Source organism: Saccopteryx bilineata, chromosome 2 (assembly GCF_036850765.1).
Source record: "Saccopteryx bilineata isolate mSacBil1 chromosome 2, mSacBil1_pri_phased_curated, whole genome shotgun sequence".
In the NCBI taxonomy this organism is placed as follows: domain Eukaryota; kingdom Metazoa; phylum Chordata; class Mammalia; order Chiroptera; family Emballonuridae; genus Saccopteryx; species Saccopteryx bilineata.
This window is the reverse complement of record NC_089491.1, coordinates 358,074,169-358,093,166: the sequence shown is the minus strand read 5'-3', so window position 1 is coordinate 358,093,166 and position 18,998 is coordinate 358,074,169. Positions and strand designations below refer to the sequence as shown.

At 53.3% G+C, this 18,998-nt stretch overlaps 1 protein-coding gene across 2 annotated transcripts in view; it reads left to right on the top strand.

Annotated features, from left to right (window-relative positions):
- The window catches only part of SPNS3 (SPNS lysolipid transporter 3, sphingosine-1-phosphate (putative)), a 50,034-nt gene extending 35,736 nt beyond the window's left edge, over positions 1-14,298 (top strand). For both annotated transcript variants that reach the window (XM_066262971.1, XM_066262970.1), the window contains exons 9-12: positions 6,537-6,602; positions 12,551-12,649; positions 12,789-12,960; positions 13,888-14,298. In XM_066262971.1, coding sequence (XP_066119068.1) covers positions 6,537-6,602; positions 12,551-12,649; positions 12,789-12,960; positions 13,888-13,976 — 426 coding nt within the window. In that variant the 3' untranslated portion in view covers positions 13,977-14,298. The remainder of the gene's footprint in view (positions 1-6,536; positions 6,603-12,550; positions 12,650-12,788; positions 12,961-13,887) is intronic.
- The last annotated feature ends 4,700 nt before the right edge of the window (positions 14,299-18,998 follow it).

Below are 18,998 nucleotides of genomic sequence, written 5' to 3'. Positions count from 1 at the left end.
CCCCCCAGCTTGGGCCTGGCAGCTCTTCTCAGATGCTGAATTTGCTTTGATGGAGTGTGGGTGACTCTTTGTTCTTGACTCTCTTCCAGCCTTCTCTGTGACCATTCTCTTCTCCAAAGGAGCTGCAGTTGGAGACTTGAGCATTAGGTTTTCTGTCGCCTGAGGGAACTGCAGGGCTCAGGTGAGGCAGTGAAAAGTCTTTGTTTCAACACCTGGGCTCTGCTCCCACTTCTGGGATTTAGGTAAATAAATGCTGTACCACATTCTGCTAAATTACTGGGTGCATCCCCTTCTGGGATGGGGGCTGTGCTCTGGCCTGGAGTGGAGTCAGTAACTGGAGCCATTGTTTACCCACTTCTACCCATTTCTCCCCAGCAGCTTTTCCCTCTGATTCTAAGTCAAGAGCGGGGACTAAGGACCTCTGGTTTATTTCCCTTCAGTCTGGGGGTTTTGGAGAGTAGTGTTGGGGAGGGGAGCTGAGAAGGGCCATGCCCTCTACCCTAGTCCAGAATTGTCTGTTTGTTTGTGTTTTCCCTTTGTCTGCCAATATTTAGTGTTTATCTCATTAAGTTTTATTCTTTTCCTTGGCGAAAAACAACATTATTCTGACCTAACTATTTTTTACTTTTGGGAGGAAGAGAAGTCTATGTTGCAATGTCAGCCTTCCATCTTTACACAGGAGCTGGCCCAGATCATATTTAAGGCCCCTTCCAGCCCAGACTAGACCATAACTCTGAGTACCCTACTTGCCGAAGGAGAATGTGGCCACCACCACACAGCAGAACCAGCTTGGCTGCTGCAGAGGCCTTTACATCTGGGGTGGGGGGATGCTGTCCTTCTGAGCCTCAAGTCTCCGGAGCAAGGACCAGAGGTGGAGGCCTCGTATCTGACCAACTTGGTGCTCACAGGAGAGACTTACAAGGTGGTTGTCAGGGAACAGCCAGGATGTGTGCCCATCACAGCTGTAGTCAGGGTCAGCTAAGGATTCTGCTTTCTGGCCCTTGGGTGGGTGGGTAGGGGTGGCAGACAGCTGGGCTATGCAGATGTCCCAGCTCTGGGGGCCTCTCTTACAACTTAGTTTGAGGGGCTTCTTGAATAAGCCCCTTTTCTCTTGCACCTTGGGCTAGAGCAACCAGACTTGCCAGGGCGGCCCTGGAGGGACTGAGAGAGACCTACTCGCCCGTCCTCTAAGGCCTCACTTCCCTTCCGCCATCTAGGAGGTGTCTCCTCTTGGCTGGGTGGCAGAGCCCACCCGGAGTGCCCGCAGTCTCTGCTGAGTTCTCCAGGAGGACGCCAGAGCTCCCCTCCCTCACTGCCTCACTCCCCGCCTGCCTGCCTCCCAGGCTGCTGGGCTGCAGCTGGCCCCTGGGAAACAGGTGGTGCCCTTGTGCCCTAACGCCAGTCCCTGCAATTACAGGTTGGCAGACCCAGAGGCAGAGTGTGCCAGCCATCATGACAGCTTGCTGGCGGCCAGTCTGTGCCTGTGGCCTGGCCCAGCCACAGAGCGAGAGGAGTTGATTCACGGGTCTTAGCTCTGCCCCAGTCTCCATGGGCTCATGGGGGACATTTGCCTTTCCATTTATTGATGGGGCCTAGGTTCCATTCTTTGCAGGTCAGAGATCAGTTACTGCCCAACCGGAAGACTTAGATGGACCAAGGGGAAGACACTGCCTACTCCAGCCCATTGAGACTAAGCCTTCTCTGGGCAGGGGCTTCATTTTTCCTCTGGTTCCCTTCCCATGCCTACCTGTGTGTGCAAGTATACTCAAGGAGAGGTGCATGTGAGTGTGTGTGTGAAAGTATGAGTGTATGCATGTCCGTGAGTATGAGTGTGAGGGCACGAGCATGTTTGTGCACATGCACATGAGTGTGTGCACATGTGATTATGCGTGCTGTCCATGTTGTGAGACCACAAGCATGCCCATGCACGTGCACACACTAGGCTGTTTTCACTTTCACCTCAGCAAGTGTGTACCAGTGTTTACAGCCACCATCTAGTTGGTGGGTGCTTTGGCTACCTGAGTTTTACTATTTCAAGTATCATCTATGTGTGTACTATGGTGTGTTTTCTGTGTGTTCCAGGTTATGAGTGTCCATGTATGTGTGCATATGTGGGATTGTGCATGTGCATTGAAGCTTGTCTATACACATGTGAGATTTTGCACATGCACATGTCTGTGCATGCTCACATGGCTGTGTCTGTATGTGAGTACGTGCGCCTGCGTCACAGTGTGAGGGGGGGGTGTCTCTGTGCCCTCCTTTGGGGTCAGGGGTGATTAAGGCCAGGGATGGTCATCACCGCTGCCCAGCTCGAGGGGAAATCCTCTTGAATCTGAAATGGAAAAGGCCAGAGGCTGAGCGGCAGCACGGTTGTCAGGCTCCAGGCAGTGTTCCCAGGCTCCATCACCCAAGGGGCCTGAGCCAGGGTGCGGGAAGCATGCAGAGGTGCTAAGGGGACAAGGGCAGAATCGGATTTCTCTTTTGGAAGTCCCCTTCAGCACTGGGGGTGGGGGACTGTGGGGCCTGGGAAACTGTCGAGGAGGAGAAAGAAGGCGAGGCCTGGTCCAGGCCAGCAGCAGTGGACAGGAGGAACAGCTGGTTGGAGGGACATTTAGGATTCAGAGTGGACAGGGTTCAGGAGTGGAGGGCTGTGATGGTAAGCGAGGCACGTAGGAGCTCCCCACTCCCCTCCCTGTGTCTGGCCTGGGTGATGAGGTCCAACAGGCTTTCCCATGGCTCAGCCACAGGAAGGACAGTGACGTGGGGGGACAGTAGGCAAGAACACATCTGGGGACCTGGTCAGTGAGAAGCCTGTGGCCATGCAAGAGAGGGTGTCCAAGGGGTCCTGGCACTGTGGGGCTGAGGCAACCATGCGGGAGTAGCTTTAAATAGCTAAATTCTTCATGGTGACTTTATTTCAAGCCACAGCCCTTGTAGTTAGTTTTTGTTTGTTTGTTTTTTTAATTTTACTTTTTAAGGTGAGAAGAGGGGAGATTGGCAGACTCCTGCATCCACCCTGAAATAGGATCCACTCAGCAACCCCATCTGGAGCCAATGCTTGAGTACTGAGCTTTTTTTTTAACACCTGAGGCTGATGCACTTCAACATAGTCATCCTCAGCACCCAGGGCCACACTCAACCAATCCAGCCACTGGCTGCTGGAGGGGAAGAGAGAGAGAATGGGGAGAGGGAGGGTGGGAGAAGCAGATAGTCGCTTCTCTTGTGTGCCCTGTCTGGAAATTGAACCTAGGATGTCCATAAGCCAGGGTGACGCTCCATCCACTGAGGCACAGACCAAGGCCTTAGTTTCATTTTATTTTTTTTTTAAGCAAGAGAGACAGAGACAGAGAGAGGGACAGGTAGGGACAAGCAGGAAGGGAGAGAGATGAGAAGCATCAATTTTTCTTTTCTTTTTTTTTAAATACAGGAACAGAGATAGAGTCAGAGAGAGGGATAGAGAAGGACAGACAGACAGGAACAAAGAGAGATAAGAAGCATCAATCATCAGTTTTTCATTTTTTTTTTTAATTCTTATTTATATATTTATTTGTTTATTTTACAGAGAGAGAGTGAGTCAGAGAGAGGGATAGACAGGGACAGACAGACAGGAACGGAGAGAGATGAGAAGCATCAATCATTAGTTTTCCATTGCGCGTTGCAACACTTTAGTTGTTCATTGATTGCTTTCTCATATGTGCCTTGACCACGGGCCTTCAGCAGACTGAGTAACCCCTTGTTGGACCCAGTGACCTTTGGTTCAAGCTGGTAGGCTTTTGCTCAAACCAGATGAGCTCGCACTGAAGCTGGCGACCTTGGGATCTCGAACCTGGGTCCTCTGCATCCCAGTCCGACGCTCTATCCACTGCGCCACCGCCTGGTCAGGCAGTTTTTCATTTTGAAACAGTTGTTCATTGAACCCTAGTTGTTCATTGACCAAGTAACCCCTTGCTCGAGACAGCGACCTTGGGTCCAAGCTGGTGAGCTTTTACTCAAACCAGATGAACCCGCACTCAAGCTGGTGACCTCGAGGTTTGATGCTCTATCCACTGTACCACCACCTATTCAGGCTTACTGTACTTTCATTTTTTTTTTTTATAGAGACAGAGAGTCAGAGAGAGGGATAGACAGGGACAGACAGACAGGAACAGAGAGATGAGAAGCATCAATTTTCATTGCGACACCTTAGTTGTTTATTGATTGCTTTCTCATATGTGCCTTGACTATGGGCCTTCAGCAGACTGAGTAACCCCGTGCTCACGCCAGCGACCTTGGGTCCAAGCTGGTGAGCTTTGCTCAAATGAGATGAGCCTGTGCTGAAGCTGGCAACCTCGGGGTCTCGAACCTGGGTCTTCCGCATCCCAGTCTGATGCTCTATCCACTGCGCCACCACCTGGTCAGGCTGTACTTTCATTTTTAATTGAGGAACTTGAGTTTGAATTGGCCATGGAAGCCACCAAACTCTAAGACCCAATTTGTACTCAGCGTGTGGGGAACACAAGTAGAGCCAAGCAAGGATCCCAGCGTTAGAGGCACAGGCTGTGGGCACTGGAGGTGCCTAGCAGGGTACTTGGGCCACCTTGATTGTTGTATGGTTGGGAAAACCAAGGCTCAGAGGGTGGTGACCTCCCCACAGTAGCCCAGCATGGCAGGGTGGGGCCAGGCCCATCCACCCCATGAGGTCACACCCCTTTGTTGGAGAGCCCCTTTTTTAGCAGCTGTCTCAGGAGACTCTGTAATTATGGGATTGGGAGGCGGCTTCTCCCCAGTCGGGCCTTTGGCCCTTCAAAGCCACTGTATGGAGACGATTTGGTGGGTTGGGGCCGGTTTCCAGGTGTGTCTGAGGAAACCTGGCATCCTCAGGCGCCTTTTTCAGCATGAATGGCCCCATTGTGGCTGCAGCCTCTCTCGGATCGGCTCTATTTTGGGGTCTGGACCCACCCTGCTCCAGCTGGGGGAAGGAAAAGGTGTATTTCAGTATGTCTGGTGGGAGTGAGGGAGCAGGGAGAGACAGGCGGGGGGTATGGCATCAGCAGAGTGCCTGTCCCAGTGGCTGGTGTCCGACTGCAGCGCAGTTCAGGTGGAAGTGGCTGGAATAGGAGGGGAGGGTGTGTGTGAGCTCAGTCCAGGCTTTCATATGGCTTCAGAGGCTGGGGTGACAAATCCTGTCAGATTGGAATTCAGGTCTGCCTAGACACCTCCTGGACCGCCTCCCAGCTGGTCTGATTCCCTCCCCTGTGGGTGCCCAGCCCCATATTCTAGGCCCAGAGGGAGACCTGCCCTGCCCTCAGGGGTTCTGAGTTTGGGTGCAGAGGGCCAGGTACTGATAAGACCGAGAGAACACACACAATTGCTCTCCCTGCCAGGTGGGTTCTGCCCTTTCTACCACACCGGGCCATATTTCTGTCCCACCCAGCATGGTGGGTGCATTCTAGCTTCTGCCTCTGCTTTAGTGGGTCCTCTGCCAGCATTGCCTTGGGGCTCTTCTCAGCCCATCCTGATCCTGCCCATCCTTCAGGGCTTTGCTCAGTACCACCTCCACCAGGATGCCCTCCCATCTTGGGCCTTTCTCTGACTTCCCTCCTGCCGGGGTCACTGGACACTATGGCTGCTAAGGCCTCCCCTGCCCCCAGCTTCTTGTCCCTCACCTTGCACAGGGCCAGTGTTGGGGTGAGGGGCTTGCCAGAAAGTGGTCTGATGTGTGTGGCCTTGGACTTGAGTCTGCTCATCTGTGAAATAGGTGTAATGAAGTCTACTTTATGAGGTGGCTGAGAGGTTAGACAGGTGACCAAACTGGACATGCCTGGCACACAGTAGGTGTGCAGGCAGTGGGCCCTTGGTTCTTTTGCCCTGGGTGCTCACGGGCCTCTGGGAACCAGAGCCTGGGCTGCTCGGGACACAGCCCCGTGACTCCAGGAATGACTAATTCCACTCTAGCAATAAGCTCTCGGAAGCTCTGAGGAATAAGACGTTTTTCCTCTTTCTTGCTGCTTCATTAAACTCTTCTTGAGTGAGTGGAATGAGGATTGTCCTAATCCTTTGGCTGGAGGGAGGTTCAGGAAGCTGGGAGAGACAGGTACCGAGTGGCCTCCAGTTACCGGCAGACATTGGGGTGGGGGGCACACAGTAGACACCGTATCAGTGTACACAGGCCTTAAGGAACATGGAGGAGGCATGGGCTTTTCTCCTCTCTGAGCCTGTGGCCTGGAAGCCTGGCTGCCTCCTACTGGGGCCCCATGGGTGACCCCAAGCACTGGACCCCGGGGGCTGTCCACCGGGAAGAACGCTGTCCCCAGGCTCAGGGCTTGGCACTCCGCTCTGGGTCATGGCTGCCAGCCTGCCCAGATGGGAATATCTTCCCACCCCTGAGGCGACTGGAACTGGAAACACAGTTGCAGACTTCGGCCATCCCAGTAAGTCTTAAAGGTGCCTTCCTCTGTGCAGCCTCAGGCTCCCTCTGCACAGTGGGAAGAGACAGTGCTCAGAGGGGTCGGTAACTGAGGTCCAGGGAGCCTCACCTGGCTGCTGTTTGTCCACAGGTGTTCCTGGCCCTTGGGGAGCTGCTTCTGTCCTGCAACTGGGCAGTGGTTGCTGACATCCTGCTGGTAGGTGTGGGAGTCAGAGTGGGAGGCTGGTTCTAGGGTCTTTTGAGCGGGGGGACCTTAAGTCTGTCTAGTTCAGTGCTGTTCCTGGGCTATTGGGTGGCCTGGATATTGGGAGGGAGACCGTGGGTTAGGGGACCAAGCTCACTGAATAGTTGCCTTGGGCCAGGGGCCTCCCTGACACTCCTAAATATCTCCTCTGACTATCACTCTCATTTTGCAGATGAGCAAATGGAGGCTCAGAGAGGGCAGGGGCCTGGACTAAGGACACATAGCATGCAAAGGCACTGAGCCAGAACTGGAACCCAGGCTTTTTGACACCAAGGCTTCCTCCTTCCTACTGTCTTTCTTGACTACATTCCTTCTCAACAAGCAGGATCCTTGGCCTCCACTCTGGGCATGTAGATGAGCGTGCTGGACTTTAGGGTTATAGCCACTGAGCTCAGGTGGGTCCAGGCTACTCCAGCTCCAATGCCTTGGACTATAATAAGGTCTGGTGTTGTTCTGACCACATGACTTTGCTAGGTCCAGAGTCCTGCCTCCCTTTCTCCTGCTAGGAGACATGCAGGGAAGGACTTTAAGCACCAAAGGGCTGTGCCCTTGTGGATAACGCAGGGTCCCAGACCTCAGCACGCGCCACGAGTCCTCATCCTGCCTTCTGGCAGCCCGGTACCCGCACTGGGCACAAGGGAATAAGAGCAGCTTGGCAGTTGGCTGAGAGCTGCCCTGAGGCGGGGGTAGCAGGGCACAAATTTGGATTCAGGAGACAGACCTGGGTTTCAGCCTTGCTTTTGTCACTTACTAGCTCTACGGCCTAGGCAAGTCACTTTGTGTTGCTGAGCCTTAGTTTCCCTGTTTTGCAAATGAGGATGAAAATGCCTCGTGGATTATTGAAATGAGATGATACGTGTAAAGTTTTTGCCCAGTGAATGGCACAGAGAATTCTGGCTGGGATTCCGATAGCAACTCAGAGGTTTTCACTTTCTCATCCTTCATCTCCCAGAGCTCTCCCGACAGCCAAGAATCGGCATTTGGAAGGCCTGTGGGAAAGTGCAGTCATTTAATTAGCCAACGAAGCCTTTTTGAATCCTACTGCTGAAGGGACACTCACTTCCTGCCTAGATGTCCTGCCCCCTCCCCAGGGCCCAGGCTCAGCAGGGATAGACAGTCCTGCCCCCTCCCCAGGGCCCAGGCTCAGCAGGGATAGACAGTCCTGCCCCGTCTTTGACTCCGGGTGGGTGTCTCAGCTGCAGGGAGCTGGGCCGGTCCTTGCCATCCTGGGAGCTGCAGGGCTGGCAGGTCTCCCTTCTCTCCACAGACAGAAGAACTGGGCTCCCACTCACACTCATCTACAGACCTCTCAATGGCCTTGGGCCTCAGTTTCCTTGTCTATAAAAGAAGGGTAATCATACCAGCCTGGCAGGGTAAGCAAGAGAGCCTGCAGGACAGCCCTCAGCAGATAAGAAAGCAGGACAGTGCCGGCAAACGTTGCTTGGTGGGATTGCCCACTTACGGCACAGGGGACTGTCCCCCGACCTCCAAAAGAACTGCTCCCTCGGGTGGTGTAGGTGAGCCGGAACCTGCCCCCTGCAGCCTCCTCTGCTGGCCCCGCTGCCTCTGCTCCCTTTCCACATGACAGCCCCGCAAATATGTGGAGGCTGCGCGTGTGTCCCCCAGTGTTTGTGTCTGCAAGAATGATTAACCTGGCCAAGCCAGGCCTTCATAGAGCTGTGTGTGTGTGTTGAGGGGAGGGGTTGGGCGAAAGGGGAGGGTTATGGCGCTGCTCAGCCATAGTCCCCAGCTGGGTCTGCAGGGGAGCCAGCTAGAACTGCCCAGGGGGCCAGCTGGCCATGATCCAGGCCATGATCCCTGACTCGGAGGCCTCCATCCCCCAAAGCTTAGCAAGGCCTGCCATCCCAGGAAGGCTTCATGCTCCCTTCTCCTGCCTTCCCACCTTCCTGAAACCCCTTAGCGAAAGATTGCCTTTGGATACTGTGGCTGGGAGCTGATCCGGTCCTTGTAGTCTTTGGAGCTCGGTCCCCTGCCAGAAAGAGGGGACCCTCAAGGAGGGAGTGGCCTTGGGCCAAATGCAGGTGATGAGCAGGCTGTGGGGAACCTGGCCTGTGCAGCGGGGGGGGTGGGGGGGTGGGGGGGTGGGGGGGTGGGGGTGGTGGGGGGGGTCAGCCAGGAGCAAGGTGAGGAGGGAGACCTGGAGTGTAAACCAAAGGTGCAGGGAGCTGTGCCCAAGGGGAGAGAAGATGGAAGCTGGAGTCGGCAGAAGATCCTGGGAAGCTGCTGTTGCTTTTTCAGAGATGAGGCAGCAGCAGCCTCCAGAGGCAGGAAGGTGGAGAAAGGGCCAGTCATAGGTGGGGTGGGGCCTCAGGGGTAACAGCCTGGAGCATGGCAGGGGCAGGAAGTGCAGGAGGTCCCATCCTAGGATAGCTCTTGCTCCTGAGGCACAGGTGGTCTCATTGGGCGTGAGGAGGCCCTGGGTGTGCCCCCAGGCTGTAAAGATAGGTGGGCTAATACCTGCTATGTGAATCATGCATGTTCCTGAGGGCTCTGCAGTCCTCTGTGAATTCTGCCTTAGGAACACTGCTCTCTTGAACCCTCATATCCACAAGTAAGAGAAGCTAAGTTCTCCCTGGGGAAGAGACCTCAGGGCTCTCTGGCCCAGTGGTTCTCAAAGTCTATTGATTTAGATTTGGGGAGCTCATTGCAAATTTAAGTTTCCAGGCCCTTTGTTCTCAGAATCTTATTCAGTGAGTCTGTGCTGGGGCCAGGAATCTGCATTTCTAATGAAATTTTCATGTGATCCTGATATGGGTGTTCTTCACAGCACACTTGGAGACCACTGGTCTGGTGCAGCCAGCTCCCTAGTCCCTGATCGCTCTGCAAAATTCTGACTAGGGCAGTCTGTCCCCTTGTTCACATACCCTCTGACAGGGAGCTCCCTCCCTGAGCCCTGAGAAACCCCTGTCTCCTGGTGGCTCCATCATAGCCAAGACCTACTTCAGACCCACTCTGGCAACCCTCCCCCACAGCCCAGGTGGACCCCCAAGGGCATTGGTCTTTGGAAGGCTGACGTTGTGTCTTCCCAAGCCGAGCTCCCTGCCTCCCAGAACCCACTGATGGGGACTCCAGCTTCCACCCAACGGTACTGGTCCTGGCTGTCTGGGCCCCGCTTGGGGTGGTGCAGAGCCAACTCACTCCATCCCTGAAGCCAGGAGAGCAGAAGGGGAGCTCACTTCCTCTCCCAGGTCTGACCTCTGGGGTTCTGGAATCCAGCCACTTCCTCAGCAGATGTCCCCCTACCCCCCGAGAGGGCTAGCACCCTCCTATTCTGCTGACTCCATCTTAGTGCTACCCTGCTCTGCCTTCTGCCCCCCAGGTAGCTGTCTGCTCATGCTCTCAGGGGTGTCTGGCGTAAGGGCTGAGCGGGGAGCGTAGGAGGCAGGCTGCCGGGGAGTCTGCACCTGGTGGTTCTCACTCTGAATTTCTGTAGGCCCTTCGTCGGTGCTGGTTAGAACCCAGGCTATAAAGGGAATAGGTCTTCTAAGAAAGGAGAATCAAAAACAGAGGTGTATTTGTCTCAGAATAGAGCGAGCCTGGGTTTTTGGGAACCCAAAAGCCTCTCACTTCTAAAATTACCATCTAGGCTCTCCAGCTGCTGGTGGGCCCAGCCTTGGCCCTCTGACTATATGGAGACAATGTGGACCCAGGGCAGGCTGGAGGAGACCTACCTCTCTTCCCGTTGGCAGCAATGGCTTGGTCTCAGCCTACCTGGTTGGGGTTCCTGGGAGGGGAAAACAGGACCAGACTGCCTGGATCTTTCTGAGGGTCTAAGCAGCCCTGCATCCTGAATGGACTCTTTTGGACATTCAGGGCTTGGCCTCTAGGAGTTGCTGCCCTTTTTTCTAGAACTACTAGTGAGTAATCACATAATTATGGGATAAGAAGGAAGCACCTGGGGAAGGTGCAGAGCTGTGGTCAGTGCCTTCTCGGGCCTGTTGGCAGGTTGCGGTGATGGGTGGGAGGCCCAGCTTTCTGACCGCCTGCAAAGAGTGGCTCAGCACCAGCGACCCTGGGACTATCCGGTCACCCACAAGAGTGCCTCCTGCTACTCTTCACTGCGCATGCACAGGCTTCTCTCACCAGATCCCCTGTGGCTCCCAGTCCCTGGCCTCCTGCTCACAAAGGGACACCTTTGCTCACATTGTCCCTGGCCTGGAATGCCTTTCTCCAGTTTCTATACCAGTTACCTGTTTGTAGGGCTAGAGGTGAACTTGTCCTTTTTATCCTGCTTTCCACTTTCCAAAAGTTCTAGGACAAATACATAAATATTTTTGGAAAGGCTCCTTCCTCCTGGCTCATAGCAGCAGAGTGGTGGGAAGGCCAGGCACTGGAGGGAGAAGGCCTGGACTCAAAGCTCAGTCATGCTGTTCCCTGGCTGGGTGACCCTGAGCAAGGTAATTTCCCTCCCTGTGGAAAGCTTCTTCATCGATAAAATGCAGATAATAATCACATCTCCCTCATGGCTTGGTTGAATATATATATAAATATATATATACATATATATATATTATTAAATGCATATAGGAAGCATTTAATAAATGTTAATAATTATTTTAATTATTATTACTCTCTGCTGGGCTCAGACTACAGATACCCAGATCTCAGGGATCAGACTCTGGAGTGGGAAGCCCCCCGTGGCTGCTCTGTGTGGACCGTGTGAAGTGTGGCTTCTGCTTGAACCCCTTCCTCCACCCCGTCCCCTGCTGCAGCCCTGAGTTCTGGCAGTGGTTTTCCTGGGACCAGTCTCCCAGGCCGTTCTACTATTTTATTTAGTTGTCAAACTTTCAGCTAATCCTCTCTGTACCCAGTGCCTTCTTTTTCCCCAGGGACCTTAAGAGAATTTAGGAGCTTTGCTGCCCAGGTGATGTAGGGGTTAGAGGAAGTGGACACAGAAGGAATCGTCCCAGTTGTGGGGGATGTGTGTTCAGTGAGGGGTGCACACAAGAGCTGCGGGAACTCACTATAGGTCCCTCAACTCTGAGAAGGCTTCACAGAGATGACCCAAAGGTTAATCCTGAAGGACAAATAAGGAGGCTCCAGCTGGACCAGAATGGGGAAGGCTTGCCAGGCAGAAGGCACCACATGCGCCAATGCCTGGAAGCATTCTGCTTCCAGAAGTGATAGGATGTTATTTCCAGTTGATGTCCACAGAAGCCTCCAAGTACCAGGTGAAGACTGATAAGGAATCTAACCCTCCATGGAGGCCCTATTATCATCCCCGTTAGGGGATGAGGAGACTGAGGCATAGAGAAGTGAAACAACTTGCCCAAAGTCACACAGCTAGTGAGTGGGGGATCTGGATTGGAACCCAGACATCCTGACTCCAGAATTCATATTCTTAACCTCCCTACCCTCTTCCTTGGAGTTATGTGGGCCTGCCCAGCGAGGCTGCCTTTGGTCTCTGCCAAGTGGGGCTTGAACTTCCCGAGAGAAGGCTGAGCTGTCTGAACTATCCTGCCCAAGTGCCGACACATGCAGACACCTGGATGTGTACCCACTCTTCACCCTTCCAGCCTGTACTACTGCCACCTGGGTCCCTGAGCTGCAAGGCCCCAGCCCCATCTCTGTGGCCACAGCCATGCCTTGTCCCTGCCTAGTTTAAGAGCAAACCCTCAAGAGAGGTAGCCTCATCAGGGGTGTCGCACGCCCATCCTGGGGGATGAGGGAGTTTTCTTGAACTTCGGTGGGGCCTGACATTCTGGTGATGGGGCTTCCCATCAGAATTCGGGTCATCGATTTCCTCTCATCTTATCCCCTTGGTCAGCCTATCACACCTCCAGGCAGGTGCTTGGCAGGTGGGAAGCAGGACGTAGGTATAAGGGGCATCTCCTCTGCCCTCGCTTGGGGAGCTCCCCTGGTTCTCCTGTGTTTTGCAGTCAGTGGTGGCGCCCAGATGCCGGGGGACAGCAGAGGCACTTCAGATCACAGTGGGCCACATCCTGGGAGATGCCGGCAGCCCCTACCTCATTGGACTGGTAAGGCTGGGTGGGTGGCTGGGCTGCAGACATGCTTGAGTGTGTCCAAGGTGGGAAGGGTGTGGGGGAGGAGCTGCACACAGTGAGGCCTGCCAGCTGGCCTGGTGGGCCTGGCAGACCCGGCCTCCCTCCTCTGCAGGTCTCCAGCGCCCTGCGGGCCAGGCACCCTGACTCCTACCTGCAGCGCTTCCTCAGCCTTCAGCAGAGCTTCCTGTGCTGTACCTTCGCCATTGCCCTGGGTGGCGGCTGCTTCCTGCTGGCTGCACTGAACCTAGAGAGAGACCAGGCTCAGGCCCAGCAGCCTGGTACAGGTACCCCCACCCTTTACACCCATGCCAGACTCAGGGCTGAACCCCATGGTAGCAAGGAGCACTGGCTACCCCCTGAACTCCTGGACAGTTTATTTGTTTATTCATTCATTCAAAAATAGTTATTATGCCCTTGCTATGTGCCAGGCAAGGTTGCAGATGCTGGGGAGTGAAGGCCGAGTCTAAGTTCTCATGGAGCTGATGCTCTAGGCAGAGACACTCATGAAACAAACAAACAAACAAACAAACAGAAAGGATAGAGTGTGTTTGTGGTGGTAAGTGCTACAGAGAGATATAAAGCAGGAACGTGGGTAGAGAGAAACAATTAGGGGCAGTTTGCAATTTTTGCAAGGACAGTCAGGGAGGTTCTCCCTGCACAGGTGACAATGGAGCAAGGAGGAGGTGAGGGAGTGAACCCTGAAGTTATTTGTGGGGAGGGAACAGCGAGTGCAAAGGGCTTGAGGTGGGAATGCACCTGCTTGAGGACTACCAAGGAGGCTAGTGTGGCTGGAGCAGGAGAGAGGGAAAGGGATGAGGGTGGCAGTAATGCGGCCAGAGCATGAGGGGTTTTGAGGGACCCTGTAGGAACTGTGGTCTTAACTGGGAGTGAGATGGGAGCCCAGTGGGATTTCCAGCAGATGTGCCTTAAGGCAACTGATTTATAATGCAAAAGCACCAGGCTGGCTGCCGTGCTGAGAACAGACTGCAGAGGCTTGGCGTTGAAGCAGAGAGGCCACAGGAGTCTCTGCAGCATCAAGTGAGAGCAGTGGGGCTGGGACCCCGCTGGTGGCGTTGAAGAAGGGCTCCGACCTGGAATTTTATTTTGAAACTGGAAGCTAGAGGATTTCCTGACAGACTTGGACCAGTGGTCCCAACGCATTTTTTTTTTTTGCCTCCTTTGGGGCTGGCTAAACTTCTTTCCTCCTGCAGGGACCCCAGGCAGCAAGGATGTGGACAGCAGAAACACGGAGAGACAAAGCCTGCTTTTTCACACGGGGGCCGCCAGACAGGACTCCTGAGGCCCCCGTCCTGCAGTGAGGAGGTACCATCCACCCTGCCTGCAACCCTCCTGGTGGCCTCCACAGTGTCAGAGCCTCTGCTCACCTTTGGCTGTGGCTCAGGAACTCCGGCTTGCCGGCTGAGCTGCACCTGCCACGTCTCCACTCCCAGCCAGAGAGCTGGCGGTGTCTGTGGTTGGGCTGGGATTGAGCTGTCAGCAGCCCCCGCGGGAGGCCTGCGCCTGTGCCTGCACCCAGCACGAAGCTGCTGCAGCCTGGGGTCCTCAGCCTGTCCGCCAGGAGGCCCCCATTAAAGGATGGCCAGTACAAAGCCCGTGGATCTCAGGCTTTTGGACAGTTATGTTATTTCCAGTCTCGCCATGCCTCTGCTGAGAGTGAGAGCAGGAGAGAAAGAGGGGGACGGTCCTGGCCAAGAAGGCGGGGCTTCCCCTGAAGTGGGGAAACTGAGGGACTGCTCAGATGGGTCTCTAGGCATCCCTCCCCTGGACCTCCCACTGTGACTCATCTTCCCCATTCTGCAGGGCCAGGAGGGCACAAACACCCCTCTTTGTGAAGTCATCCTCTTAACAAAAGGTGGGGCCGAATCCATAGTCTTAGAGATAGATTTCTACTAGGGTGCTGGTGTGGGGGTGTGGCTTCAAGTTCCAGGGAACTCCATGAGGAATGCCCAAGCTGCCTCTTAAGCCAGCATGACTCCTGGCAGAGCCTTGCTCTGCACCCTGGCCCCGCACCACAGCCCTCGCTCTGACCCCAGAACAGCCTATCAGGAGGGCTGGCTCTGTGGGACTCATACTTGCCACTGGGTTCAGAGCAGCTGGGCGCAGTAGGCCCTGCAGGAGATCAACAGCTTCCAGGCGGGCAGCAGTGGGGTGGCATGTATTTTCTGCCTGTGAGCATGAGTTTCTCTCCCCCTCCCCTGGTGCCTGGCCAGGCGATCACTTGTTTACTTGCTGATTGCCCCCTTCCCTGTGCCAGGCTGTGCCTGCCTCCCAGCAGCTGCGGACAGGGCAGTGACCCAGCTTCCTGCTCACCTCCTGACCCCTGCTTGCTCCATCCCTGCCCCCTGTAGTGTCCTCCCTGTGCATGGAACAGGTTCCAAGAGCTAGACTCTCCAGCTCAGCCCACGCCTGTTCCCCAGTTCCAGCCATTCCTCAAGAGTGGCCATCACCAGGCTGACCAGCCCCTCAACTCACCATTTGACACTTGGAGCTCATGAAATAGGGAGAGCTGCCTGTTATAAGAAAAAGAATTTGTGAAGATATTTACTAAGTGTTCTGCACCCAATTATAAGGTGGATGGGGCTGTCCTATACTACCAAGCAGTTCTCTGACACCAACTGGGTGTCCTGCATTGTAACGCAATTCTGACACAGTCTACCAAGAGAGCGTGTCAGATCCTAAAGCTTAAGGGTTCGGTCATACATGCCTACCCCTGCCCCCCACAAGTCCAGATTGTTATTGTGATTCTGCCCGACTGCCTATAAATCAGAGGTTCCCCCGACCCCCTTCTTGGGTCTGATTAAGTCACTAAAGTGGCTCATAGAACTGAGGAAACCCTTTTGCTTACCATTACCGGTTCATTGTAAAAGGATATAATTGAGACATATCCTGGTGGGAGAGATGCATAGGGCAAGGCACAGGGGAAGGTGAGGAGCATCCCCATCCTCTCCAGGTGCCACTCTCTCCAATGTCCGTGTGTTCATCAACCCGGAAGCTCCCGAATTCTGACCTTTGGGGGCTTCTTTTTTTTTTTTTTTTTTTTAGAGAGAGAGTAAGGGAGGGAATCATCCATCTGTTTTCCACTTAGTTATTTAGTCATTGGTTGATTCTTGTATGTACCCTGACTGGGGATCAAACGTGCATGCTTAGTGTATCTGGACGATGCTCCCAACAGCGCAGCTACCCAGCCAGAGCCCTGAACTTTTGGGTCGCTATGGAGGCTTCATTATATAGGCATGATTGATTAAACTATTGGCCATTGGTGATTGACCTCAACCTCCAGCACCTCTACCCTCCTCAGAGGTTGGTTGGGAGTCTGATAGGACTGGAAAAGTTCTAACCCTCTAATCACAGTAGGTTCCCCTGGCAACCAGCCCCCATCTTTAGATGGGGTCCAAAAGTCACCTCATTAACAAACAAAACAACTTTAGGGTTCTTATCACTTAGGAAATTCCCAGTTTTAGGAGCTCTGTGCCAGAAACATATACTTCTTATTATAATGCCATGGTTCCTTCGTCATTCCCTGGCTGTATGACCTGGGCCACTTCTTGCCCTCTCTGAGCTGCAGCCTCCCCAGCTGTATTTCAGAGGTGTAGTGAATATGGCTTTTCCAGCCCAAGCACCGTGTGTTCTCACAGGCTGGGTCTAGGCCCACAGAAACCCAGCTCCAGATTCTGAACCTCCCTCCCAACAGCCCTGGCGAGGATCCCTGTGTGGCTCAGCTCTCAGAAAAGGGTGAGGGCTTCCCAAGAGTCAGAACATCAGCCACTCCCAACTCCTCCACCCCAGAGTCCGATGGCTGGGGCAAATGATCATAAACCTCATGTGTGCCGGTTCCAAAAACATGTATTGGTATCAGTAGGTGCCCAGCTTGGCGTCAGGCAGGGAATCTGACTCCAGCCCTGCCCTTGGACCTCACAGTCCAAGATAAAACAGAGAAACACTCCGCTAGGCCTAGGGAGGCACACCCATGGGCAGAGGAAGGGATTACATCCCTCAGAAGCCTTTGAGGAGGTGGCCTAGGAGCTGGCAAATAGCAGGAGAAGGTGTGGGGAAGGGAATTCCCAGTGGAAGGAATGGGCATGGCCAAGGTACAGGGGAATGGAGCAAATCTGTGATGAATCATGGAGGGGTCTGGTGTGGCTGGAGAGGAGTGTGTGTGTGTTGTAGGGGAGGGAAAGGAAACAGGAGAGACTGGCTGGGACCAGAGAGGCTTAGGTGCCAGCTGAGGAGCTGTGGCGTGAAGTCTGTAATAGTTCAGTAGGGACAGTTTCTTCTGACTCCAGTGCATTCTGGTGTTTGGGTTGCTGAGCAGGGCGGGTGGTGCTTCCTAGGAATGAACTAGACAAAATGCTCAGCCAGGAGTTTATAGGATGTTATCATCCAAAGTGTTTTGAGGCAGGGCAAGAGCTTCAGGGCTAGTGGACTCTTGGGGAGAGAGACCAGTACCAGACTCAGGCCTGACTGGTCTGAGGTCACAGGTGCAGGTCTGTGACAGCTCAGCCACTCAGACTAGAGCAGGTGTGGCCACTAGAACACACCTGTCTGGCCTAAATGGTACTTGCTTTATAATTCCAGTCCCTACTACTCTGGACTTGTTTGTTGGGAATGTCATCAAGGAACATGCTGCTCAGCAGGTTTAAGTCCTCAAGCCTGACTCGCTCACATAATGTATTATTAATTGCTCTTCCCGGAAACATGCTGCGTTCCAGGTCCCAGGTGTCATCTTGGCATGTGGGTGTGTGTGCTTATTTCTGTGTTGGTGTGCGAGCATATGAAGATGTGTTTCTAGGGTATTGATGAAAGCTCTTCTACCACTCTGACCTTAGGCTCGAAGGGTAGAACACACGTGTCGAGATGATCAACACTATCCTGGCTTGTTCCCCTGCAAAACCAGACATCAGTCTGTCTGTTTCATCCCCTGAAGTCTCTGCCTCTCCTCCACGCCTGGGTGGGTCTGTGAGGTTGTTTGGCTTTAATGCAGACTCTAAAGATAGAGCTGTGAGGAGGCGGCAACTGGTATATGACCGCAAGCGCTCCTACTATGTGGCCATATCAGTTAGGGTTGTAGGGTTGTGTGCAACAGAAACTATCTTAAGTAAGAAAGAAATGTGTTGGAAACATATCAGGAGTTCACAGAATCAATGGGAAGATTGAAGATTCAGGAGCCAGGGCTCCCTGGGCCATCTTAATGGGGAGCCTTCACCAAAATCCAGACAAATTTTCCCTATTCATTTGCAACCCTACTCAAGATTTAAAACACTGGGTGAGAGAGTCTGGTTGGATCCTATGCACTGCCTTGATTTATAATTCCATTTAGACCAAGAAACTAGAATGCTGTTAGGAAAGGTGATGGCTCTGAGCATCAAAATAAAATAGCAATGAAAGGAAAAACGATCCCTCCCCCCCCCAAAAAAAAACAAAGATGGTGTTCATTACATGAACTTGGGCAGGCCACTGGTCCTCTCTCAGATGTAGTCTCTCCATGAGAAAGGGAGAAGGTCAGACTCAATGTCCTTCAAGGGATTCTTCATTTCTGATGGTCTGAGTCCATGATCAAAGGAGGCTGAAACTTCCATAATTTAGAAAGTGTTAAACATGTTCAAATGACAGCCTGACCTGTGGTGGCACAGTGGATACACTGACCTGGAACACTGAGGTTGTCGGTTTGAAACCCTGGGCTTGCCTGGTCAAGGCACATATGGGAGTTGATGCTTCCTGCCCTTCCCCTTTTCTTTTTCTCTCTCTGAAAAATGAATAAATAAGTAAAATATATATAAAAAAAAGTGCTAAACATGTTCAGTTGACAGAATAGAAACGTCTGTGTTTGTGGGCATTCAGAACCATCTGTTCTGAGCAGAAGAGAGAGGCAGAGATGAAGCATTTTGAGCAAAATTCGTGAGGCAGGCCTGGGCTGGGGAAGTGGATTGGCTCCAACAAATCTTAGTTTGGCAATACCAGGAGAGGTGCCTTCTCCCTACCTGTGGATGATGACCTGTAAAGAAGGTAATCAGGCCTGACCTGTGGTGGCGCAGTGGATAAAGCGTCAACCTGGAAATGCTGAGGTCGGTGGTTCGAAACCCTGGGCTTGCCTGGTCAAGGCACATATGGGAGTTGATGCTTCCAGCTCCTCCCCCCTTCTCTCTCTGTCTCTCTCTCTCCTCTCTAAAATGAATAAATAAAATAAAATTTAAAAAAAAGAAGGTAATCAAAGGGTGGACACAAATGGCACATGGAAGCTAAGAGAAGGTGGAGTCAATTAGGGAGAAAATGCCTTTTTCAGAGGGGTCAGAAGAGGAATGTG